The sequence below is a fragment of the Oncorhynchus mykiss genome, chromosome 4, assembly GCF_057628025.1.
Source record: "Oncorhynchus mykiss isolate SJ-2025 chromosome 4, ASM5762802v1, whole genome shotgun sequence".
In the NCBI taxonomy this organism is placed as follows: Eukaryota; Metazoa; Chordata; class Actinopteri; order Salmoniformes; family Salmonidae; genus Oncorhynchus; species Oncorhynchus mykiss.
In genome coordinates this window covers 7,540,721-7,566,118 of record NC_143025.1, presented here as the reverse complement: position 1 = coordinate 7,566,118, position 25,398 = coordinate 7,540,721, and the positions used below count along the sequence as shown (strand labels likewise).

The window sequence follows — 25,398 nt, the reverse complement described above, 5'->3', positions numbered from 1 at the left end:
TACTCATGATAGACTAGTGTTTCCATTGTCTTTACTCATGATAGACTAGTGTTTCCATTCTTTACTCATGATAGACTAGTGTTTCCATTGTCTTTACTCATGATAGACTAGTGTTTCCATTGTCTTTACTCATGATAGACTACTGTTTCCATTCTTTACTCATGATAGACTAGTGTTTCAATTGTCTTTACTCATGATAGACTAGTGTTTCCATTCTTTACTCATGATAGACTAGTGTTTCCATTCTTTACTCATGATAGACTAGTGTTTCAATTGTCTATACTTATGATAGACTAGTGTTTCCATTCTTTACTCATGATAGACTAGTGTTTCAATTGTCTTTACTCATGATAGACTAGTGTTTCCATTCTTTACTCATGATAGACTAGTGTTTCCATTCTTTACTCATGATAGACTAGTGTTTCAATTGTCTATACTTATGATAGACTAGTGTTTCCATTCTTTACTCATGATAGACTAGTGTTTCAATTGTCTATACTTATGATAGACTAGTGTTTCCATTCTTTACTCATGATAGACTAGTGTTTCAATTGTCTTTACTCATGATAGACTAGTGTTTCCATTCTTTACTCATGATAGACTAGTGTTTCCATTCTTTACTCATGATAGACTAGTGTTTCAATTGTCTATACTCATGATAGACTAGTGTTTCCATTGTCTATACTTATGATAGACTAGTGTTTCCATTCTTTACTCATGATAGACTAGTGTTTCCATTGTCTTTACTCATGATAGACTAGTGTTTCCATTGTCTATACTTATGATAGACTAGTGTTTCCATTCTTTACTCATGATAGACTAGTGTTTCCATTCTTTACTCATGATAGACTAGTGTTTCCATTCTTTACTCATGATAGACTAGTGTTTCCATTGTCTATACTCATGATAGACTAGTGTTTCCATTGTCTATACTCATGATAGACTAGTGTTTCCATTGTTTGGGGTTAAGATCCATCTTCCATTCCACTCACTGATTTTCTAAGAAGTGCAGCATTTGCAAAGCATATAGTTGATTGCTTTTTTTCCTTCACAGCACCAAAGATAGAGAGTCAGGAGCAAGATGATGCAACGCAGAATGTGACGACGACATGTTCAATTAAGTCGAAACATAAACACGTTTAAGGCTACCTGATTTTCTCTAGAGTATCATTTTAATTGTGATGACATAGAACTACAGTAGACAGTCAAATCAAATCAAACTTTATTTGCCACATGCGTCAAAACACAACAAGTGTAGACTCTACCGTGAAATGCTTTACTTTACAAGCCCTCAACCAACAGTGCAGTTCAAGAAGAAGAAAATATTTACCAAGGAGACTAAAATAAAAAGTAACACAATAAGAATAACAATAACGCAGCTATATACAGGGGCACCGGTCCCGAGTCGGGGGAGGGGGGGGGGGGGTGTCAATGTAAATTGTCCGGTGGCGATTGAAAAAAATTGTTCAGCAGTCTAATGGCTTGGGGGTAGAAGTTGTTGAGTAGACTTTTGGTCCTAGACTTGGTGCTCCGGTACTGCTTGCCGTGCAGTAGCAGAGAAAACAGTCTATAACTTGGGGGACTGGACTCTCTGACAATTGTATGGGCTTTCCTCTGACACCGCCTATTATATAGGTCTTGGATGGCAGGAAGTTTGGCCACAGTGATGTACTGGGCCATTCGCACTACCCTCTGTAGCGCCTTACGGTCAGATGCCGAGCAGTTGCCATACCAGGCGGTGATGCAACCGGTCAGGATGCTCTCGATGGTGCAGCTGTAGAACCTTTTGAGGATCTGGGGGCCCATGCCAAATCTATTCAGTCTCCTGAGGGGGAAAAGGTTTTGTCCTGCCCTCTTCACGACTGTCTTGGTGTGTTTGGACCATGAGAGTTCGTTGGTGATGTGAACTTGAAGCTCTCAACCCGCTCCACTACAGCCCCGTCGATGTTAATGGGGGCCTGTTCGGCCCGCCTTTTCCTGTAGTCCACGATCAGCTCCTTTGTCTTGCTCACATTGAGGGAGAGGTTGTTGTCTTGGCACAACACTGCCAGTTCTCTGACCTCCTCCCTATAGGCCGTCTCATCGTTGTCACTGTTGTGTCGTCAGAAAACTTAATGATGGTGTTGGAGTCGTGTTTGGCCACGCAGTCGTGGGTGAACAGGGAAAAGTCATTATAACTTTTAGGTTTGTGTGTATTTTTGTGTATCGTTAGATACTACTGCACTGTTGGAGCTAAGAACACAAGCATTTAGCTACACCCGCAATAACATCTGTTAAACATGTTTATGTGACCAATCAAATTAGATTTTTGATTTGATTGTCCTATTTGCAATGCATATCAGTGAGGGTAGACCTAAACCCAAAGCCTGTATAAAGAGGCATTACATAAACAATCTCTGGTATCCTTAGTGAGGGAAGTGCCTCCTCTCTGTAGTTGAGACTTTCCTCAGTACCTCTGAACTGAACTGGTAGGTCAGTTTCTTCTTGACTTTTTTGATTTCTCCCGTCTTGCCGTAGTTCCGCAGGGCCCTGGCCATCTTCTGGTAGGTCATCTTCTTCCTGTTTCCTTTTTGCATGCCCCATCGATTGGCCAGAGTCTCCTTGTGTTTAGAAGAGAACTGGAAGATACCTTTCTCTCTTTCCACCCACCACACGCTATCTTTCATGTCTCCTTTCTTCAGCAGATCCAGGAGGAACTGGTACAGCCGGATCTTCCTCTTGCTACCTGGATAGGGAGATATCGTTGGGATATTGGAGATAAGGAATTCATATGGGATTCCATTTTCTTATAATTTCTCCATTTTCAACTAAGGGTACCTGCACCCTGGAGTAGTGGGCGTGTGGAAAGGAGTGAGTGTGTCAAAAGCGCTCTGCTATAGGTTAGAGGTTTTGACTAGATGGTATACAGTTTATGTCAGAATTGACTTTTCGTAGCTGGTTAGGAGAACTTCCGAAGCAGGTTAGGATAATTAACGTAGCAGGTCAGGATAATTAGGGTAAGGTTAGGAAAAGTTTTAGGGTTAGCTAAAAGGCAGATTGGTTAAGCAGAGCAGTAATATCTGACCAATTAGCTGCTTGCTTTTGAAACGCCCACTCCTTTCGACACACCCACTCGTTTCCACATGCCCATACTCCGGTTAAAATGTATTGTTGGTTATTTTTGGATTATAATTATTATAGTAAATCTTCTGCATTGACAGTGATCCCTGTACGGAATAGGACACTACCCAGACAACAACACTATTATGGCCCAAATCCAGCCCACATCTACCAGGTATTATGGCCCAGTTAGAATTATGGTCCAGAAGTGGGCCAGATTAGCCATATCAGTCAATCAGTCAGTCAATCAATCAGTCAGACAATTAGTCAGTCCATCAGTCAGTCAGCCAGATCAGTCAATCAGTCAGTCAGACAATGAGTCAGTCAATCAATCAGTCAGACAATTAGTCAGTCCATCAGTCAGTCAGCCAGATCAGTCAATCAGTCAGTCAGACAATGAGTCAGTCAATCAGTCAGACAATTAGTCAGTCAATCAGTCAGTCAGACAATTAGTCAGTCAGCCAGATCAGTCAGTCAGACAATTAGTCAGTCAATCAGTCAGTCAATCAGTCAGTCAGACAATTAGTCAGTCCATCAGTCAGTCAGCCAGATCAGTCAATCAATCAGTCAATCAGTCAGTCAATCAGTCAGACAGACAATTAGTCAGTCAGCCAGATCAGTCAATCAGTCAGTCAGACAATTAGTCAGTCAATCAGTCAGTCAGCCAGATCAGTCAATCAGTCAGTCAGACAATTAGTCAGTCAATCAGTCAGTCAATCAGTCAGACAATTAGTCAGTCAATCAGTCAGTCAGACAATTAGTCAGTCAGCCAGATCAGTCAATCAGTCAGTCAGCCAATCAGTCAGTCAGACAATTAGTTAGTCAGTCAGTCAGCCAATCAGTCAGTCAATCAGTCAGTCAGACAATTAGTCAGTCAATCCGTCAGTCAGTCAGTCAGACAATTAGTCAGTCAGTCAGACAATCAGTCAGTCAATCAGTCAGATCAGTCAGTCAACCAGACAGTCAGCCAGATCAGTCAGTCAATCAGTCAGTCACTCCGTCAATCAGTCAGACAGTCAATCAGTCAGTCAGTTAGTCAGGATTTACTGGAGTCTCCCCCAGAGGGGATATGGTCTCCGTAGTCCTCCTCTCCCTCAGACACCTCCAGGGTGGGGCTGTGGCCCCCAGGTCCCTCTTCCTCTGAGCAGTAGCGGCTAGGGGACACGGGAGCCTGCTGATGGTAATACACTGTACGGCTGCAATAAGGCATCTGTGGAGAAGAATGGACAGATCATTTGACGGATGGTTGTACTGTATGTTTTATTTAGCATCTATATGACATATAACACATTGGGGAGCCATTTTGAGCACAAGTTCTGGATGAAAGGTCGGAAACCCTCTTTATCTAGGCAGGCCCACTGAAATAGAAATATTTCAAATAAAATTGTATTTGTCACATGCGCCGAACACAACGGATGTAGACTTAACCGTGAAATGCTTGCTTACGTGCCCAACAATGCAGAGTTAAAAATAAAAAAACAAGACCTTGATTCTGTTAGGCTTAGTATTGTGTTTGCTTTTATTACTCTGTGATTTGGTGATCAACTACACACCTCCTGTATAAATAACCGTTGCTTTAGTAGACTGGCCTGAGAGACTGTTGGATTGTGTTACTTTGAAAATGACAAAATGGGCCGGCATCTCACTGAAAGAGGAAGTAGTGGAAGGTCAACTAAATATAATCTAAAAGCAATTGTCAAAAGCACAATGGACAGACAGTCGTAACTGAAAAATACCCTTAAAAGTCCAGGCCAAATGCTTTAGAGACTGATGTTTTTTACGTCATTCTGTGGGGATTCACTTCTTATCACAAATGCAAAGCCATTATCCTATAGCCCCCAAAGCCATTCTCCTATAGCCCCCAAAGCCATTCTCCTATAGCCCCCAAAACCATTCTCCTATAGCCCCCAAAGCCATTCTCCTATAGCCCCCAAAAGCCATTCTCCTATAGCCCCCAAAGCCATTCTCCTATAGCCTCCAAAGCCATTCTCCTATAGCCCCCAAAGCCATTCTCCTATAGCCTCCAAAGCCATTCTTCTATAGCCCCCAAAGCCATTCTTCTATAGCCCCCAAAGCCATTCTCCTATAGCCTCCAAAGCCATTCTCCTATAGCCCCCAAAGCCATTATCCTATAGCCCCCAAAGCCATTCTCCTATAGCCTCCAAAGCCATTCTCCTATAGCCCCCAAAGCCATTCTCCTATAGCCTCCAAAGCCATTCTTCTATAGCCCCCAAAGCCATTCTCCTATAGCCCCCAAAGCATTCTTCTATAGCCTCCAAAGCCATTCTCCTATAGCCCCCAAAGCCATTCTCCTATAGCCCCCAAAGCCATTCTCCTATAGCCTCCAAAGCCATTCTTCTATAGCCCCCAAAGCCATTCTTCTATAGCCCCCAAACCATTCTCCTATAGCCCCCAAAGCCATTCTCCTATAGCCTCCAAAGCCATTCTTCTATAGCCCCCAAAGCCATTCTCCTATAGCCCCCAAACCATTCTCCTATAGCCTCCAAAGCCATTCTCCTATAGCCCCCAAAACATTCTTCTATAGCCTCCAAAGCCATTCTCCTATAGCCTCCAAAGCCATTCTCCTATAGCCTCCAAAGCCATTCTCCTATAGCCCCCAAAGCATTCTTCTATAGCCTCCAAAGCCATTCTCCTATAGCCCCCAAAGCATTCTTCTATAGCCCCCAAAGCCATTCTCCTATAGCCCCCAAAGCCATTCTCCTATAGCCTCCAAAGCCATTCTCCTATAGCCCCCAAAGCCATTCTCCTATAGCCCCCAAAGCCATTCTTCTATAGCCTCCAAAGCCATTCTCCTATAGCCCCCAAAGCCATTATCCTATAGCCTCCAAAGCCATTCTTCTATAGCTCCCAAAGCCATTCTTCTATAGCCTCCAAAGCCATTCTCCAGGTTTTCCTCCCCCACTCATTGCAGTGCCTCAGATGATGTCTCAATAAGGAGGTTGAGTAACTGAGGTGTAGCCTAGACTATCCACAGCCCAGCGGTTGGTGAGTGTGCACTATTCTGCTGCTCTTTCCCCTGCTAGGCTAGTGGTCGTGGCTAAACGTACCCTCGCTCAGAAAAAAAGCGCATCTTTGAGCAACCCACTGTCAGCACAGACAACTGTGTAGACATAACATCACATAACATCCAGTCCCCTTTCTGTACTCCCTCTCAAATACAGAGAGTATTATCTCTAGATATTGTACATTGTTGATAGTAATCATGTATACCACTATACTAACTTCTCTAGATATTGTACATTGTTGATAGTAATCATGTATACCACTATACTGACCTCTCTAGATATTGTACATTGTTGATAGTAATCATGTATACCACTATACTAACCTCTCTAGATATTGTACATTGTTGATAGTAATCATGTATACTACTATACTGACCTCTCTAGATATTGTACATTGTTGATAGTAATCATGTATACCACTATACTGACCTCTCTAGATATTGTACATTGTTGATAGTAATCATGTATACCACTATACTAACCTCTCTAGATATTGTACATTGTTGATAGTAATCATGTATACTACTATACTAACCTCTCTAGATATTGTACATTGTGGATAGTAATCATGTATACCACTATACTGACCTCTCTAGATATTGTACATTGTTGATAGTAATCATGTATACCACTATACTAACCTCTCTAGATATTGTACATTGTTGATAGTAATCATGTATACCACTATACTAACTTCTCTAGATATTGTACATTGTTGATAGTAATCATGTATACCACTATACTAACCTCTCTAGATATTGTACATTGTTGATAGTAATCATGTATACCACTATACCATAAAAGGCCTTGGAATCTTTCATCATGGGCTGCATGTTAGGTCATCTGTCAGAGTTACTTTATGCCAATACATATTTTATATTTTTCACAACTTTGACACTGTTCTCCTCTGAAATGCTAATTTTATTATACATACAGCATAAGTTGCCAAGACAATCAGAGACAGAGTAGGACTAACCTGTGGGGAGATGGGTAAGGGTCCCATTCCTGGGTCTACTAGACTTGGACTAACCTGTGGGGTTAGGGGTCCCATTCCTGGGTCTACTAGAGTTGGACTAACCTGTGGGGTTAGGGGTCCCATTCCTGGGTCTACTAGAGTTGGACTAACCTGTGGGGAGATGGGTAAGGGTCCCAGTCCTGGGTCTACTAGAGTTGGACTAACCTGTGGGGAGATGGGTAAGGGTGGGGAGATGGGTAAGGGTCCCAGTCCTGGGTCTACTAGAGTTGGACTAACCTGTGGGGAGATGGGTAAGGGTGGGGAGATGGGTAAGGGTCCCAGTCCTGGGTTTACTAGAGTTGGACTAACCTGTGGGGTTAGGGGTCCCAGTCCTGGGTCTACTAGAGTTGAACTAACCTGTGGGGTTAGGGGTTCCAGTTCTGGGTTTACTAGAGTTGAACTAACCTGTGGGGTTAGGGGTCCCAGTCCTGGGTCTACTAGAGTTGAACTAACCTGTGGGGTTAGGGGGTCCCAGTTCTGGGTCTACTAGAGTTGGACTAACCTGTGGGTTTTGGGGTCCCAGTCCTGGGTCTACTAGAGTTGGACTAACCTGTGGGGTTTGGGGTCCTAGTCCTGGGTTTACTAGAGTTGGACTAACCTGTGGGGTTTGGGGTCCCAGTCCTGGGTTTACTAGAGTTGGACTAACCTGTGGGGTTTGGGGTCCCAGTCCTGGGTCTACTAGAGTTGGACTAACCTGTGGGGTTAGGGGTCCCAGTCCTGGGTCTACTAGAGTTGAACTAACCTGTGGGGTTAAGGGTTCCAGTCCTGGGTTTACTAGAGTTGAACTAACCTGTGGGGTTAGGGGTCCCAGTCCTGGGTCTACTAGAGTTGATCTAACCTGTGGGGTTAGGGGTCCCAGTCCTGGGTCTACTAGAGTTGGACTAACCTGTGGGGAGATGGGTAAGGGTCCCATTCCTGGGTCTACTAGAGTTGGACTAACCTGTGGGGTTAGGGGTCCCAGTCCTGGGTCTACTAGTTGGACTAACCTGTGGGGTTTGGGGTCCCAGTCCTGGGTTTACTAGAGTTGGACTAACCTGTGGGGTTTGGGGTCCCAGTCCTGGGTTTACTAGAGTTGGACTAACCTGTGGGGTTCGGGGTCCCAGTCCTGGGTCTACTAGAGTTGGACTAACCTGTGGGGTTAGGGGTCCCAGTCCTGGGTCTACTAGAGTTGAACTAACCTGTGGGGTTAAAGGTTCCAGTCCTGGGTTTACTAGAGTTGAACTAACCTGTGGGGTTAGGGGTCCCAGTCCTGGGTCTACTAGAGTTGATCTAACCTGTGGGGTTAGGGGTCCCAGTCCTGGGTCTACTAGAGTTGGACTAACCTGTGGGGAGATGGGTAAGGGTCCCATTCCTGGGTCTACTAGAGTTGGACTAACCTGTGGGGTTAGGGGTCCCAGTCCTGGGTCTACTAGAGTTGGACTAACCTGTGGGGTTTGGGGTCCCAGTCCTGGGTTTACTAGAGTTGGACTAACCTGTGGGGTTTGGGGTCCCAGTCCTGGGTTTACTAGAGTTGGACTAACCTGTGGGGTTCGGGGTCCCAGTCCTGGGTCTACTAGAGTTGGACTAACCTGTGGGGTTAGGGGTCCCAGTCCTGGGTCTACTAGAGTTGAACTAACCTGTGGGGTTAGGGGTTCCAGTCCTGGGTTTACTAGAGTTGATCTAACCTGTGGGGTTAGGGGTCCCAGTCCTGGGTTTACTTGAGTTGGACTAACCTGTGGGGAGATGGGTAAGGGTCCCAGTCCTGGGTCTACTAGACTTGGACTAACCTGTGGAGTTAGGGGTCCAAGTCCTGGGTCTACTAGAGTTGGACTAACCTGTGGGGTTAGGGGTCCCAGTCCTGGGTCTACTAGAGTTGGACTAACCTGTGGGGTTTGGGGTCCCAGTCCTGGGTTTACTAGAGTTGAACTAACCTGTGAGGTTAGGGTTAGGGGTCCCAGTCCTGGGTCTACTAGTGGCAGATGGAGGGTGTCGGTATCGGGGTAGCGATAGGGGTGGAGGAGTTGTTGGGAATGGACACTCTGGAGCTCTGTCAGGTGACTCTCTTGTGAGGAAGTGTCCAACAAGTCACTCTGGTGCATGCCTCTGTCAGAGTGGTAATCCCAACCGTTTTCTAAACCATAAGAGAGACACAACATATTATAAGCATTGATATGAGACATTATAAAGGCTCATACATACATGCTTACAACTAGTTAAAAAAGCATTTTACTGTCAGGCTTTAAGTAACGTAATTTATTTTCAATGAGGACAATTGGAATTTCAATTGTTTACTTGTGAAACTGACTGAATTGAATTGATCGCAACCTTATCGGACAGCTATTCAATATTTAACGAGTGAATCTTTATCACCATGTTCATAGTGTGTTTTTGCCACCCACCGTCGTGAAGTTCTCCAACATTGGTGAGATACGAGTATATCTCTACTGGTGATCTATAATTCTCGGGTTCATATGAGATTATTTCTTCGGATGCCTTTGGGAAAGAAAGATCTCATACATGTCAAAAATTAAGGTAGATTGCAAAAGATTGTGTTTCAAAGAATGGGTAATTCTATATACTGTAGGCTGAGTACATATCTTACTAGTGAGATATATCCTGTATATATACACTACCGCCACTTAGAAATGTCCTTGTTTTTGAAAAAATTAAATAATTTGGATCAGAAATACAGTGTAGACATTGTTAATGTTGTAAATGACTATTGTAGCTGGAAACGGCTGATTTTTTAAAATGGAATATCTACATAGGCATACAGAGGCCCATTATCAGCAGCCATCACTCCTGTGTTCCAATGACACGTTGTGTTAGCTAATCCTATTATATCATTTTAAAAGGCTAATTGATCATTAGAAAACCGTTTTGCAATTATGTTAGCACAGCTGAAAACTGTTGTTCTGATTAAAGAAGCAATAAAACTGGACTAGTTGAGTATCTGGAGCATCGGCAGTTGTGGGTTCGATTACAGGAAACAAAGAACTTTCTTCTGAAACTCGTCAGTCTATTCTTGTTCTGAGAAATGAAGGCTATTCCATGCGAGAAATTGCCAAGAAACTGAATATCTCGTACAATGCTGTGCACTACTCCCTTCACAGAACAGCGCAAACTGTCTCTAACCAGAATAGAAAGAGGAGTGGGAGGCCCCGGTGCACAACTGAGCAAGAGGACAAGTACATTGGATTGTCTAATTTGAGAAACAGACACCTCACAAGTCTTCAACTGGCAGCTTCATTAAATAGTACCCGCAAAACACCAGTCTCAACGTCAACAGTGAAGAGGCAACTCCGGGATGCTGGCCTTCTAGGCAGAGTTCCTCTGTCCAGTGTCAACGTCAACAGTGAAGAGGTGACTCCGGGATGCTGGCCTTCTAGGCAGAGTTCCTCTGTCCAGTGTCAATGTCAACAGTGAAGAGGTGACGCCGGGATGCTGGCCTTCTAGGCAGAGTTCCTCTGTCCAGTCTCAATGTCAACAGTGAAGAGGTGACTCCGGGATGCTGGCCTTCTAGGCAGAGTTCCTCTGTCCAGTCTCAACGTCAACAGTGAAGAGGTGACTCCGGGATGCTGGCCTTCAAGGCAGAGTTCCTCTGTCCAGTGTCAACGTCAACAGTGAAGAGGTGACTCCGGGCTGCTGGCCTTCTAGGCAGAGTTCCTCTGTCCAGTCTCAATGTCAACAGTGAAGAGGTGACTCCGGGATGCTGGCCTTCTAGGCAGAGTTCCTCTGTCCAGTCTCAACATTAACAGTGAAGAGGTGACTCCGGGATGCTGGCCTTCAAGGCAGAGTTCCTCTGTCCAGTGTCAACGTCAACAGTGAAGAGGTGACTCCGGGCTGCTGGCCTTCTAGGCAGAGTTCCTCTGTCCAGTCTCAATGTCAACAGTGAAGAGGTGACTCCGGGATGCTGGCCTTCTAGGCAGAGTTCCTCTGTCCAGTCTCAACATTAACAGTGAAGAGGTGACTCCGGGATGCTGGCCTTCAAGGCAGAGTTCCTCTGTCCAGTGTCAACGTCAACAGTGAAGAGGTGACTCCGGGATGCTGGCCTTCTAGGCAGAGTTCCTCTGTCCAGTGTCAACGTCAACAGTGAAGAGGTGACTCCGGGATGCTGGCCTTCTAGGCAGAGTTCCTCTGTCCAGTGTCAACGTCAACAGTGAAGAGGTGACTCCGGGATGCTGGCCTTCAAGGCAGAGTTCCTCTGTCCAGTCTCAATGTCAACAGTGAAGAGGTGACTCCGGGATGCTGGCCTTCTAGGCAGAGTTCCTCTGTCCAGTCTCAACATTAACAGTGAAGAGGTGACTCCGGGATGCTGGCCTTCAAGGCAGAGTTCCTCTGTCCAGTGTCAACGTCAACAGTGAAGAGGTGACTCCGGGATGCTGGCCTTCTAGGCAGAGTTCCTCTGTCCAGTGTCAATGTCAACAGTGAAGAGGTGACTCCGGGATGCTGGCCTTCTAGGCAGAGTTCCTCTGTCCAGTCTCAACATTAACAGTGAAGAGGTGACTCCGGGATGCTGGCCTTCAAGGCAGAGTTCCTCTGTCCAGTGTCAACGTCAACAGTGAAGAGGTGACTCCGGGATGCTGGCCTTCTAGGCAGAGTTCCTCTGTCCAGTGTCAACGTCAACAGTGAAGAGGTGACTCCGGGATGCTGGCCTTCTAGGCAGAGTTCCTCTGTCCAGTGTCAACGTCAACAGTGAAGAGGTGACTCCGGGATGCTGGCCTTCAAGGCAGAGTTCCTCTGTCCAGTCTCAATGTCAACAGTGAAGAGGCAACTCCGGGATGCTGGCCTTCTAGGCAGAGTTCCTCTGTCCAGTCTCAACATTAACAGTGAAGAGGTGACTCCGGGATGCTGGCCTTCAAGGCAGAGTTTCTCTGTCCAGTGTCAACGTCAACAGTGAAGAGGTGACTCCGGGATGCTGGCCTTCTAGGCAGAGTTCCTCTGTCCAGTGTCAACGTCAACAGTGAAGAGGCAACTCCGGGATGCTGGCCTTCTAGGCAGAGTTCCTCTGTCCAGTGTCAACGTCAACAGTGAAGAGGCAACTCCGGGATGCTGGCCTTCTAAGCAGAGTTCCTCTGTCCAGTCTCAATGTCAACAGTGAAGAGGTGACTCCGGGATGCTGGCCTTCCTGGCAGAGTTCCTCTGTCCCGTGTCTGTGTTCTTTTGCCGTCTTAATCTTTTCTTCTTATTGGCCAGTTCGAAATATGGCTTTTTCTTTGCTACTCTGCCTAGAAGGCCAGCATCCCGGAGTCGCCTCTTCACTGTTGACGTTGAGACTGGTGTTTTGCGGGTCTGTTTATCAAGTTGTGCTAACATAATTGCAAAAGGGTTTTCTAATGATAAATTTGCCTTTTATTAAACGATAAACTTAGATTAGCTAACACAACGTGCCATTGGAACACAGGAGTGATGGCTGCTGATAATGGGCCTCTGTGCACCTATGTAGATATTCCATTAAAAAATCAGCCGTTTCCAGCTACAATAGTCATTTACAACATTAACAATGTCTACACTGTATTTCTGATCAATTTGATGTTATTTTAATTTAAATTATTAAATTTTTTCAAAAACAAGGACATTTCTAAGTGGCGGTAGTGTATATATACAGTATATATCTCACTAGTAAGATATGTACTCAGCCTACAGTATATAGAATTACCCATTCTTTGAAACACAATCTTTTGCAATCTGTGTTTCTGATCAATTTGATGTTATTTTTAGTGGACGGAAAATGTGCTCTTCTTTCAAAAACAAGGACATTTCTAAGTGATCCCAAACTTTTGAACGGTAGTGTGTGTATATAATATATATATATATATATAATTTATTTATTTAAACTTTATTTAACTAGGCAAGTCAGTTAAGAATAAATTAATATTTACAATGACGGCCAAACAGGGGCGACGCTGGGCCAATTGTACAATGTAATACACATCTCATTGGATATAAATACAAAGTTTATTATATATTTAACAAAAATCATAAAGAACAGCTCGTAAATTGACAATTTACCCACATTTTGGCATATTTCACATGTACTTTTAACACATTTCTCAGCCACATTTGCAACAAACAAAATGCACACAAAATACTTACAGATGATATGATGTAGCTTTCCATCATATGCATGGAGATGACTTTAGAAGAGCCTTGTGAGTTTAGCGCTTTTAAAAAACACACAGTTACGATTACATGAACTAACTGAGAAATATCCTTTAGATTTAATTCCCTTGAATTTCTGATTGAAATTCTGATTGAAATCCTTTTTTTAAAAGTTTGTATACAAATGTTGACAGTTGACCACTATCAGATCAAACAGAGCTGAAAAACAATGCTGAGAGCATTAAAACCGACACCATTACTCTACTTCCACTTCTATCACCTTTATCCAATTCCTGACAGTTGCTGATTTGTCAGAGGATGTGAACCAATCATATTCACATTCATGGGTTTGGTCTCACTGCTTTTCTGACAAGATTTTAAACAATGACTCAACCTATCTTTCAGGATTTTAACTATTATATCTGGTAAATGCACTAAAATAACTGAACATAAAAAAACATGTTTTTTACTCGTGGGAGAGTTATAGCTACTGTTTATAACAGTGATATTGTTTATAATGGTATTGTCAGTAAATACGTCAAAACATTGACTTAGATAAGAGGTTATTGTTGAAGAGTTTTGAGAGAAGTCTGAACCAAAAGTGAAGTTGGGAAAAGCGCTTGTTCCCTTTTTTTAAAATTAAAGGTCCTGTCCTATATAATACATTGGAGGAAGTGACACAGTGACACATAGAGCTACAGATAAATAGATTGAATGAACACAGTGAATAAATAAATATAAATAGTCATTTACAACATTAACAATATCTACACTGTATTTCTAAACAATATGATGTTATTTTAATGGACAGAAAATGTGCTTTTCTTTCAAAAACAAGGAGTGACCCTAAACTTTTGAATGGTAGTGTACATACACACACACACATAAATACATACACACACATTTACACACAAACACACATTTACACACACACACACACACACACACACACACACACACACACACACACACACACACACACACACACACACACACACACACACACACACACACACACACACACACACACACACTCTTAAATGAGGAACTGTGATTGAACCAACGGATTCAATTCCTTATTAGATACATGAGTCATGACAATGAGAAAAACAACTGCAAGCCACCACAACCCAAAGATGCCTGGGAACCAAGATGCATGGATTGAATTGTATAGTTACGTACGTGATGGTACAGAAAGACATCATTATTCTCATGATTGGTGGAAACACAGTTTTTGTTTTGGACAGTTGCATCATATTGCTGGCCTCAGACCTGTTGTTACGTTGGTTGTTTTTGGAACCCAGATTATTATTATTTTTTTTTTTAAACTATATTTTTTGTCTAAATCTGCTTTTAAACAAGAGGCTAGTATCATCAGTAACAGAACCTCCTATTAATGCCAATGTGTGAAGATTCTTGTGTTTTTTTCCCCCCGACATGTTAGAGTGTATATTCTTGTCCCTGCAGGAAGGTTGTTAGATCTGCAGAAAACACCCGTCTCTCTCTTACACAACTCTCAAAGCATCTCCACAGCAACTGTCTCTCAGTACTCAATGGCACCCTATTCCCTATACAGTGCACTACTTTAGACCAGAGCCCTATGGAACCCTATTCCCTATGTAGTGCACTACTTTAGACCAGAGCCCTATGGAACCCTATTCCCTATGTAGTGCACTACTTTAGATCAGAGCCCCATAGAACCCTATTCCCTATGTAGTGCACTACTTTAGACCAGAACCCATAGGCACTCTTAGAGGGCTACGTTTGACCAGGGCCCTATCTCAGTCCCCAATGGCAACCGTTTCCCTGTACCGATGTAGGATCTTAATTTGGTCACGTTGCAGGAGAACCTTCCTGCAATGCAGGACATTTTAAAACTTGTCGTGTATTTGAGGTTTAAAAAAGCTTCTGAAATGTGGGAATTTCCACTTTAAAATTTCAGACTTTAATTTTCCTTACAAAAAAGTGTATCAACCCCTACAAATATGTCCAATAATTATAATTCACATAATAATTCACATTTCCTGTTGCTGCAGGATTATTATCATTTTGTAGCAAACTGGCTCAAATTAAGATCCCACGTCTGTATAATGCACTACTTTTGACCACGAGCAATAGGGCATTGGTCAAAAGTAGTGCATTATATAGAGAATAGGGTGCCATTTTGGATGAATAATTTGTCTCAGCTAAACTAATCTTAAATTATGGAAAAACACCTGATGAGGTCAGTTAGAGAAAACCCCTATATGTCTCTCTCTTTCTCTCATGACTCAAAGACACAAGGGTTGCAGCAGCCATTCCAACCAGACTCACCAACCACCAAACAAACTCAACACAGCTCATCTCCAGCCGGCCCCACAGAAACAAACATGGCTACCTGAAGGGTACAGAGAAACAAACATGGCTACCTGAAGGGTACAGAGAAACTAACATGGCTACCCGAAGGGTAGAGAGAAACAAACATGGCTACCTGAAGGGTGGAGAGAGACAAACATGGCTACGTGAAGGGTAGAGAGAAACAAACATGGATACCTGAAGGTTGGAGAGAAACAAACATGGCTACCTGAAGGGTAGAGAGAAACAAACATGGCTACCTGAAGGGTAGAGAGAAACAAACATGGCTACCTGAAGGTTGGAGAGAAACAAACATGGCTACCTGAAGGGTAGAGAGAAACAAACATGGCTACCTGAAGGGTAGAGAGAAACAAACATGGCTACCTGAAGGGTAGAGAGAAACAAACATGGATACCTGAAGGTTGGAGAGAAACAAACATGGCTACCTGAAGGTTGGAGAGAAACAAACATGGCTACCTGAAGGTTGGAGAGAAACAAACATGGCTACGTGAAGGGTAGAGAGAAACAAACATGGCTACCTGAAGGGTGGAGAGAAACAAACATGGCTACCTGAAGGTTGGAGAGAAACAAACATGGCTACCTGAAGGTTGGAGAGAAACAAACATGGCTACCTGAAGGGTAGAGAGAGACAAACATGGCTACCTGAAGGGTAGAGAGAGACAAACATGGCTACCTGAAGGGTGGAGAGAAACAAACATGGCTACCTGAAGGGTGGAGAGAAACAAACATGGCTATCTGAAGGGTGGCAATGTGCTGAGTTGTTTGGGTATCAGTCCTAACACTATTCTGTTAAATGTACTGTAAACTCTATCTCGTACTTTATTTATTTGACTATATGAACAGTGAACATACAATTATATTGTGCTGGCCCATGCATTATCAAATGTTTGCTCTGTCTCCATCTGCTGGCATCGACTAGTGGACTCGCTAATACATCCCTCGAGCAATATTGGACAGACCCACAGCAAGAGAGAAATGAACCAAAATACAGGCCCGTCCTGATATAAATCACCGAATGCTTTTAAAAAAACAAAACAATTTTATACAACGTAATGTTGGTATTTGGTCGTGCTGGGACAATTAACGATAGTATTTGTGATCCGTTGTCAATAATGGCCTAGCATTATATCGTTATACGGTCATCACAGTATTATAATCTTGGTGCTGCGGCAGAGAGCGACGACATCCCCCCCCACGAACCATTGATTGCTGTCCAGTGGAAGGAATTATCCAGGCGGCTGGAACCCTCCGGGCGTAGAACAGGAGGCATCTCTTCTAAACCGCGCGCCGTGGAACATCATGTCTGCTATGAGGACATTGACGGTGGCGGGACTGTTTTTGTCTTTTTGCGCTCTGGGGCTCATAGCAGTCGCAATATGTACTGACAATTGGTACGAGACGGATGCGAGGAGGCACAAGGAACGTTGTAAGAATTATTCCAACAAAAGAAACGACCCTGGATTCATCTATATCTCCAACCAGAATCTCCCACTACGTATGTTACCGAAGGAGAATAACGTGGAGAGGAAGGGGTCGAGTGGGGGAGTTCTCCTGCGGGCTAAGCGGCACTTTTTGCCCCCTGCCCCGGCCATGGAGTCTCTCTGCAGTCGGCAGTACAACTCCACCATCTCCGGGCTGTGGAGGAAATGCCATCGAGAGGGATTCGACCTGGAGACAGAGGATCTTATCTTTAAAGGTGTCATCATTTGATCACGTCACACACAATATATTGTTTATATATAATGTCAGTGGCATTGTAGTCTTGTAGTACAAGGCGTAGTACAAGGCGTATTCATGCTCATTGATGTGGTGAATAGAGCGAATCACCATCGGAATTTGAGCTCTGCATGAGGTGCTATCCGAGGTGCTGATCTAGCGGTTAGCGGTCCGCCCACATTCAAGGCCTACGCAGCAACAACAACAGCACGGCATTTCAGCCATCATTTCATAAAACAGTGACTTTAATTTATTTTTTAACAAGGCAAGTCAGTTAAGTATAAATTATTATTTACAATGACGGCCTACCGGGGAACAGTGTTGTAACTGCCTTGTTCAGAACGACAGATTTTTACCTTGTCAGCTCGGGGATTCGAACCAGCAACCAACCTCTCGGTTACATGGACCAACGTTCTAACCACTAGGCTACCTGCCGCCCCCAAACACGCCAATGTGACACAAATGTTGACGTTTGATTTATTTGTGTCATCTCAACATTGTGTCAGTGTGTTCATGGGGTCATATTGTACTAGAATAGGCCCCACTTGTCTGTTTGGTATTTATGGATTAAAACCTATAGGCTACAGAGCTGAAACTAAGACCATAGGCCAATGTAAAAACACTGCATACTAACACTGACACTGTATGTGAGTATATGTGGTGAAGCTATGGTTCATGCTGCTAGTCCTTAAAAAATAACAAAATAAATCTAGGTAGGCTACATATGCAAAAAGATGTGTCATTTCAATATGGCCTCTCCATTTTTTTTATTTAACCTTTATTTAAACAGGGAGTCACATTGAGATTTAAAAAAATATATATATATTTTCCAAGAGAGCCCCTGTACACATTGAAACTAACTACGTGTTGTTGTTTTTGTTCCTTCTCTGCAGGTTTGGTTCAACGCTGCACACCGATAAAATACTACTACTCTTCTTTAGCCCTCCCCAGACACCTGAGCGTCAATATAACCAAGACTATTGGTCAGGATGAGTGGCACGCACTCCGTAAGTTACCATCGTAAACCCCTCTTTCAATCTAGGTCTGGGGGAATTAGAAAGAGCCTACAAAATGGCGCCTGGTCGGTTGGAAACACAGTGGGGTTAAAGGGTGTCTGGGAAACCCCCAGAACACACCTGGGTCACACTTTATTTACAGAGTTTGTTGATAGCCCGGATAGCCATACTATCTGTTTATAAGCAACTGCTAACTAAGGTTAGGGTTGGGTTAAGAATATGGGTAAGGATAAGCAACTGCTTACTAAGGTTAGGGTTGGGTTTAGAATATGGGTAAGGGTTCGGGTTAGTAGATAGCCATACTATCTGTTTATAAGCAACTGCTTACTAAGGTTAGGGTTGGGTTTAGAATATGGGTAAGGGTTCGGGTTAGTAGATAGCCATACTATCTGTTTATAAGCAACTGCTTACTAAGGTTAGGGTTGGGTTAAGAATATGGGTAAGGGTTCGGGTTAGTAGATAGCCATACTATCTGTTTATAAGCAACTGCTTACTAAGGTTAGGGTTGGGTTTAGAATATGGGTAAGGGTTAGGGTTAGTAGATAGCCATACTATCTGTTTATAAGCAACTGCTTACTAAGGTTAGGGTTGGGTTTAGAATATGGGTAAGGGTTAGGGTTAGTAGATAGTTATTTGAAATTTTACTGCTGTTCTGTAGAGCATCTACAGATGGACTAAATCAAATCAAATCAAATCAAATGTATTTATATAGCCCTTCGTACGTCAGCTGATATCTCAAAGTGCTGTACAGAAACCCAGCCTAAAACCCCAAACAGCAAGCAATGCAGGTGTAGAAGCACGGACTATCCAAATAATGTTATCCAAATCAGCCCTTCCCCCATCCATTAGAATTGGAATATCAATGTGGGCCCTCCCACAATTGTCAAAGATTATTGACATCAATTACTCCCAAGAGACGTTGAGTACCCTCAACAGTCAATGTGTAATTCCAACCCTTCAGTCTTAACTAAATTGCCACCACCACAGCAAAATAAATGATTTTAATACTATGTCGACGTCTTGATTTCTTCATCCCAAATTCCTCTCTCCCCTCGCGTAGACCTGCAGAGAATGACAGCCAGCTTCATCGGCATGGCGGTGTCCATCATCCTGTTCGGCTGGGTGATCGGAGCTCTGGGCTGCTGTCAGCAGCATGACCTGATGCAGTACGTAGCTGGACTCCTGTTTCTCATGGGAGGTAGGTTCTGAGAGAACACACGCACACTATGGACTGCTCTTCCTCATAGGAGGTGAATGACAAATGATGTTTTCAGAATACATAGCAATACCATAAAGTACCACTGGGGGGGGGTACAGTGTTTGTTATGGAGAGTGAGGCATCGTCCTACTGGGCAGACATTTTCTGAATCTACCTCTGTTCTAGCCCCTATACTCACATCAGATAGGTGCAGTGAAATGTGTTGTTTTACAGCACGGCACCCCTGGAGCAAATTAGGGTTAAGTGCCTTGCTCAAGGGCACATCGACAGACTTTTCACGTTGTCTGCTCAGGTATTTGAACTAGCAACATTTTGGTTACTTGCCCAGCGCTCTAAATGCTAGGATAGGCTAGGCTACCTGCCCTGCCCTCTAATTGGCTTGGTGGGAATGTCACCATAGTGCTTCCACCTATCAAATCCTCTCAGATCTGCAAGAGTGGTTAGGGAGTAGGGACTAGGGTTCGATTTGGAATTCAGAAGTCACTCTAATATCAAATCAAATTTATTTCTATAGCCTTTCTTACATCAGCTGATATCTCAAAGTGCTGTACAGAAACCCAGCCTAAAACCCCAAACAGCAAGCAATGCAGGTGTAGAAGCACGATGGCTAGGAAAAACTCCCTAGAAAGGCCAAAACCTAGGAAGAAACCTAGAGAGGAACCAGGCTATGAGGGGTGGCCATTCCTCTTCTGGCTGTGCCGGGTGGAGATTATAACAGAACATGGCCAAGATGTTCAAATGTTCATAAATGACCAGCATGATCAAATAATAATAATCACAGTAGTTGTCGAGGGTGCAGCAAGTCAGCACCCCAGGAGTAAATGTCAGTTGGCTTTTCATAGCCGATCATTAAGAATATCTCTACCGCTCCTGCCGTATCTAGAGAGTTGAAAACAGCAGGTCTGGGACAGGTAGCACGTCCAGTGAACAGGTCAGGATTCAATAGCCGCAGGCAGAACAGTTGAAACTGGAGCAGCAGCACGGCCAGGTGGACTGGGGACAGCAAGGAGTCATCATGTCAGGTAGTCCTGAGGCATGGTCCCAGGGCTCAGGTCCCCCGAGAGAGAGAAAGAAAGAGAGAATTAGAGAGAGCATACTTAAATTCACACAGGACACCGGATAGGACAGGAGAAGTACTCCAGATATAACAAACTGACCCTAGCCCCCCGACACATAAACTACTGCAGCATAAATACTGGAGGCTGAGACAGGAGGGGTCAGGAGACACTGTGGCCCCATCTGATGATACCCCCAGACAGGGCCAAACAGGAAGGATATAACCCCACCCACTTTGCCAAAGCACAGCCCCCACACCACTAGAGGGATATCTTCAACCACCAACTTACCATCCTGAGACAAGGCCGAGTATAGCCCACAAAGATATCCGCCACGGCACAACCCAAGGGGGGGCGCCAACCCAGACAGGAAGATCACGTCAGTGACTTAACCCTCTCAAGTGACGCACCCCTCCTAGGGACGGTATGAAAGAGCCCTAGTAAGTCAGTGACTCAGCCCCTGTAATAGGGTTCGAGGCAGAGAATCCCAGTGGAGAGAGGGGAACCGGCCAGGCAGAGACAGCAAGGGCGGTTCGTTGCTCCAGAGCCTTTCTGTTCACCTTCACACTCCTGGGCCAGACTACACTCAATCATATAACCCACTGAAGAGATGAGTCTTCAGTAAAGACTTAAAGGTTGAGACCGAGTTTACGTCTCTCACATGGGTAGGCAGACCATTCCGTAAAAATGGAGCTCTATAGGAGAAAGCCCTGCCTCCAGCTGTTTGCTTAGAAATTCTAGGGACAGTTAGGAGGCCTGCGTCTTGTGACCGTAGCATAAGTGTAGGTATGTACGGCAGGACCAAATCGGAAAGATAGGTAGGAACAAGCCCATGTAATGCTTTGTAGGTTAGCAGTAAAAACCTTGAAACGGTCTTGTAATACCATCAATAAATGCATGAAACAGTCTTGTATATACTCTCTCCCTCCCTCTCTGTCTCTCTCTCTCCCTCTCTCTGTCTCTCTTCCTCTCTCTCACTCTCTCTCTGTCTCTCTCTCTCACCCTCTCTCTGTCTCTCTCTCTGTCTCTCTTCCTCTCTCTCACCCTCTCTCCCTCTCTCTCTCTCTCACCCTCTCTCCCTCTCTCTCTCTCTCACCCTCTCTCTGTCTCTCTCTCCCTCTCTCTGTCTCTCTTCCTCTCTCTCACCCTCTCTCTGTCTCTCTTCCTCTCTCTCACCCTCTCTCTGTCTCTCTCTCTCACCCTCTCTCTGTCTCTCTCTCCCTCTCTCTGTCTCTCTTCCTCTCTCTCACCCTCTCTCCCTCTCTCTCTCTCCCTCTCCCTGTCTCTCTTCCTCTCTCACCTTCTCTCTCTCTGTCTCTCTCTCTCTCTCACCCTCTCTCTGTCTCTCTCACCCTCTCTCTGTCTCTCTCTCCCTCTCTCTGTCTCTCTTCCTCTCTCTCACCCTCTCTCTGTCTCTCCTCATCTCTCTCACCCCTCTCTGTCTCTCCTCCTCTCTCTCACCCTCTCTCTGTCTCTCCTCCTCTCTCTGTCTCTCTCACCCTCTCTCTGACCCTCTCTCTCTCACTCTCTCTGTCTCTCTCCCTCTCTGTCTCTCTCACCCTCTCTCTGTCTCTCCTCCTCTCTCTCACCCTCTCTCTGTCTCTCTTCCTCTCGCTGTCTCTCTCACCCTCTCTCTGACCCTCTCTCTCTCACTCTCTCTGTCTCTCTCTCTCTCTCCCTCTCTCTTTCTCTCTCACCCTCTCTGTCTCTCTCACCCTCTCTGTCTCTCTCACCCTCTCTCTGTCTCTCTCTCTGTCTCTGTCTCTGTCTCTCTCACCCTCTTCTCTCTCTGTCCCATCAGGAACGTGCTGTATCATCTCTCTGTGTACATGTGTATCAGGGATCAACTTCCAACTGTCCCGTTATCCTCGCTACATGTATGGGATACCAGAGGACATCAGTCACGGATACGGTTGGTCCATGTTCTGCGCATGGGGGGGCCTAGGTCTCACCCTATTGGCCGGCTTCCTGTGCACCCTGGCTCCTTCCCTATACCCCCCTGTCCCTCACACCATGGTAGAGAGGCCGCAACGCAAGCCCCGACACGAGAACGGCTGTGTGTGACCCCATAGAAATCAACTACTATTTGAGTTGAATACAGGAGTTTGTGACATTCAGTGTCTGCCAGAATCTCCAGTGACAAGACTCTCATCCCTCCTAAGTCTTGTTTCTTCTATGAAAAAGAGATGTTTTTCTGTTCTGACTGGACAGGAGACGTTCCCCAGGGACTAAGAACTAAGATCTGTCAGTGCTGTGTGTCTGACTGCACAAAGAAAGAAACAGACAGAAAGACATTGGCTCTGGTTCTCCAGCTGGAGGGGGTCGGATGGTGACTGTTTACTGTGGAGGAATTCAGTTCTTCTTGTCTTCGGTCCTCCTCTTCCTCCTTCTTCCTCCAAAATGTCAACAGTTACAAAATGATATTTTTTGTCCCAATAATGAATTGTTCGGTGTTATTGCTTGCTATTAAAAGAGGAGAGAAGTTACTCTCCTAAAATATCTTCCTGTACCTTTGACCTTTTGATGCTGGTTCTAAAAAAAAAATAAAAGAACACAGAAGAACAATAATAGCCAAACTTTAAGGGATGAATTCTAACTTCTACTTAAGTCTATCTTTCACTGACTCTCCCATTGACGTCAATGCATGGCCAAGTGAAAGTTCGACACGAGTCCCAAAGTTAGGATATACCCCAAGCTAAGTTGTAATACATTAAAATAACAAGGATGTGTATTCTCACATTTTCAAAGGGCAATCGTGTAGTAGTTTTACTGTTTGTACCCATTGAAAACAAAATAATATGTAAATGTCGATTTAGAAAATGTATGTATGCAGGTTTGCTTTTGTGTGTATTAAAAAAACAACATGAGCATTAAGATACAAGATTGTATTTGATGGGAAATGTTTTGATGTTCTTGAAGTTTACTGATCATGATAGTACCATCAAGATATTTTTGAAAAATAAAATGATGATACAAACCGTTGCTCTTGTGGTTGTGGAATGTAACGATTATACAATACAAGATAGCCGGTCCATTCAGACTCTGACCCTCTGTGAGAGGAGACAGTGATACTGGCCGTGGCAGATCTATGCAACGTATAGATCTGGGCTCCCGAGTGGTTCAGCGGTTTAAAACACTGCATCTCAGTGCTAGAGGTGTCACTACAGACCCTGGTTTAGCGGTCTAAAACACTGCATCTCAGTGCTAGAGGCGTCACTACAGACCCTGGTTCAGCGGTCTAAAACACTGCATCTCAGCGCTAGAGGCGTCACTACAGACCCTGGTTCAGCTGTCTAAAACACTGCAGCTCAGTGCTAGAGGCGTCACTACAGACCCTGGTTCAGCGGTCTAAAACACTGCATCTCAGTGCTAGAGGCGCCACTACAGACCCTGGTTCAGCGGTCTAAAACACTGCATCTCAGTGCTAGAGGCGTCACTACAGACCCTGGTTCAGCGGTCTAAAACACTGCATCTCAGTGCTAGAGGCATCATTACAGACCCTGGTTCAGCGGTCTAAAACACTGCATCTCAGTGCTAGAGGTGTCACTACAGACCCTGGTTCAGCGGTCTAAAACACTGCATCTCAGTGCTAGAGGCGTCACTACAGACCCTGGTTCAGCGGTCTAAAACACTGCATCTCAGTGCTAGAGGCGTCACTACAGACCCTGGTTCAGCGGTCTAAAACACTGCATCTCAGTGCTAGAGGCGTCAATACAGACCCTGGTTCAGCGGTCTAAAACACTGCATCTCAGTGCTAGAGGCGTCACTACAGACCCTGGTTCAGCGGTCTAAGACACTGCATTTCAGTGCTAGAGGTGTCACTACAGACTCCCTGGTTTGAATCCAGGCTGTATCACAACCGGCTGTGATTGGGAGTTCCATAGGGCGGAGCACAATTGGCCCATCGTCGTTAGGGTTGGCCGGTGTTGTCACACCCTAATCTGTTTCACCTGTCTTTGTGATTGTCTCCAACCCCCTCCAGGTGTCACCCATTTTCCCCATTATCCCCTGTGTATTTATACCTGTGTTGTCTGTTGCCAGTTCGTTATGTTCGTCAGACCTACCAGTGGTTTTTTTCCCCTTTGCCTCTGGCTTTGCTATAGTTCCTGTTTTCTAGTTTCCTGGTTTTGACCATTCCTGTTTGTCTTGAGCCTGCCTGCCATCCTGTACCTTTGCCCCACCTATCTGAATTACTGACCACTCCCTGACCTGAGCGTGCCTGCCATCCTGTACCTTTGCCCCACCTATCTGAATTACTGACCACTCCCTGACCTGAGCCTGCCTGCCATCCTGTACCTTTGCCCCACCTATCTAAATTACTGACCACTCCCTGACCTGAGCCTGCCTGCCATCCTGTACCTTTGCCCCACCTATCTGAATTACTGACCTCTGCCTGACCTGAGCCTGCCTGCCATCCTGTACCTTTGCCCCACCTATCTGAATTACTGACCACTCCCTGACCTGAGCCTGCCTGCCATCCTGTACCTTTGCCCCACCTATCTGAATTACTGACCACTCCCTGACCTGAGCCTGCCTGCCATCCTGTACCTTTGCCCCATCTATCTGTATTACTGACCTCTGCCTGACTTCTGCCTGCCATTGACCTGTCCTTTTGCATGCCCCTGTTAGAATAATAAATGTTGTTACTTCGACTCTGTCTGCACCTGGGTCTTACCCAAAAGGTGATAGTACGACCTGGCTATGACTGACCCAGCAGACTCGGACCAGCTCAGCTGTTCATTTTGAAGCCTAAGCTGTGGAAATAATATGTTAATTTAGAAGACTAAGCTGTGGAAATAATATGTTCATTTAGAAG

General features: G+C 44.7%; 2 protein-coding genes across 3 annotated transcripts; one reads left to right on the top strand and one right to left on the bottom strand.

Moving 5' to 3' along the window:
- Nucleotides 1–1,200: 1,200 nt before the first annotated feature.
- Nucleotides 1,201–13,852, bottom strand: LOC110521197 (transcription factor PU.1). 2 transcript variants are annotated; one of them, XM_090231010.1, is made up of 5 exons: nt 13,216–13,852; nt 9,519–9,612; nt 9,051–9,250; nt 4,147–4,309; nt 1,201–2,725 (listed from the first exon to the last, which is right to left on the bottom strand). In XM_090231010.1, exons 1-5 carry the CDS (start codon nt 13,246–13,248, stop codon nt 2,406–2,408), a joined length of 810 nt encoding a protein of 269 aa, XP_090087136.1. In that variant the 5' UTR covers nt 13,249–13,852; the 3' UTR covers nt 1,201–2,405. The 2 variants fall into 2 exon arrangements, with proteins under 2 accessions (XP_090087136.1, XP_090087137.1); XM_090231011.1 differs by lacking the exon at nt 9,519–9,612 and having other exon boundaries at nt 13,216–13,554.
- Nucleotides 13,853–16,007: 2,155 nt separating this feature from the next.
- On the top strand, nt 16,008–23,561 carry LOC110521191 (transmembrane protein 178B). Its single transcript, XM_021598631.3, has 4 exons — nt 16,008–17,272; nt 18,186–18,299; nt 19,369–19,506; nt 22,384–23,561. The coding sequence occupies exons 1-4, from the start codon at nt 16,876–16,878 to the stop codon at nt 22,644–22,646; spliced, it is 912 nt and encodes a 303-aa protein (XP_021454306.1). The 5' UTR covers nt 16,008–16,875; the 3' UTR covers nt 22,647–23,561.
- Nucleotides 23,562–25,398: the final 1,837 nt, after the last annotated feature.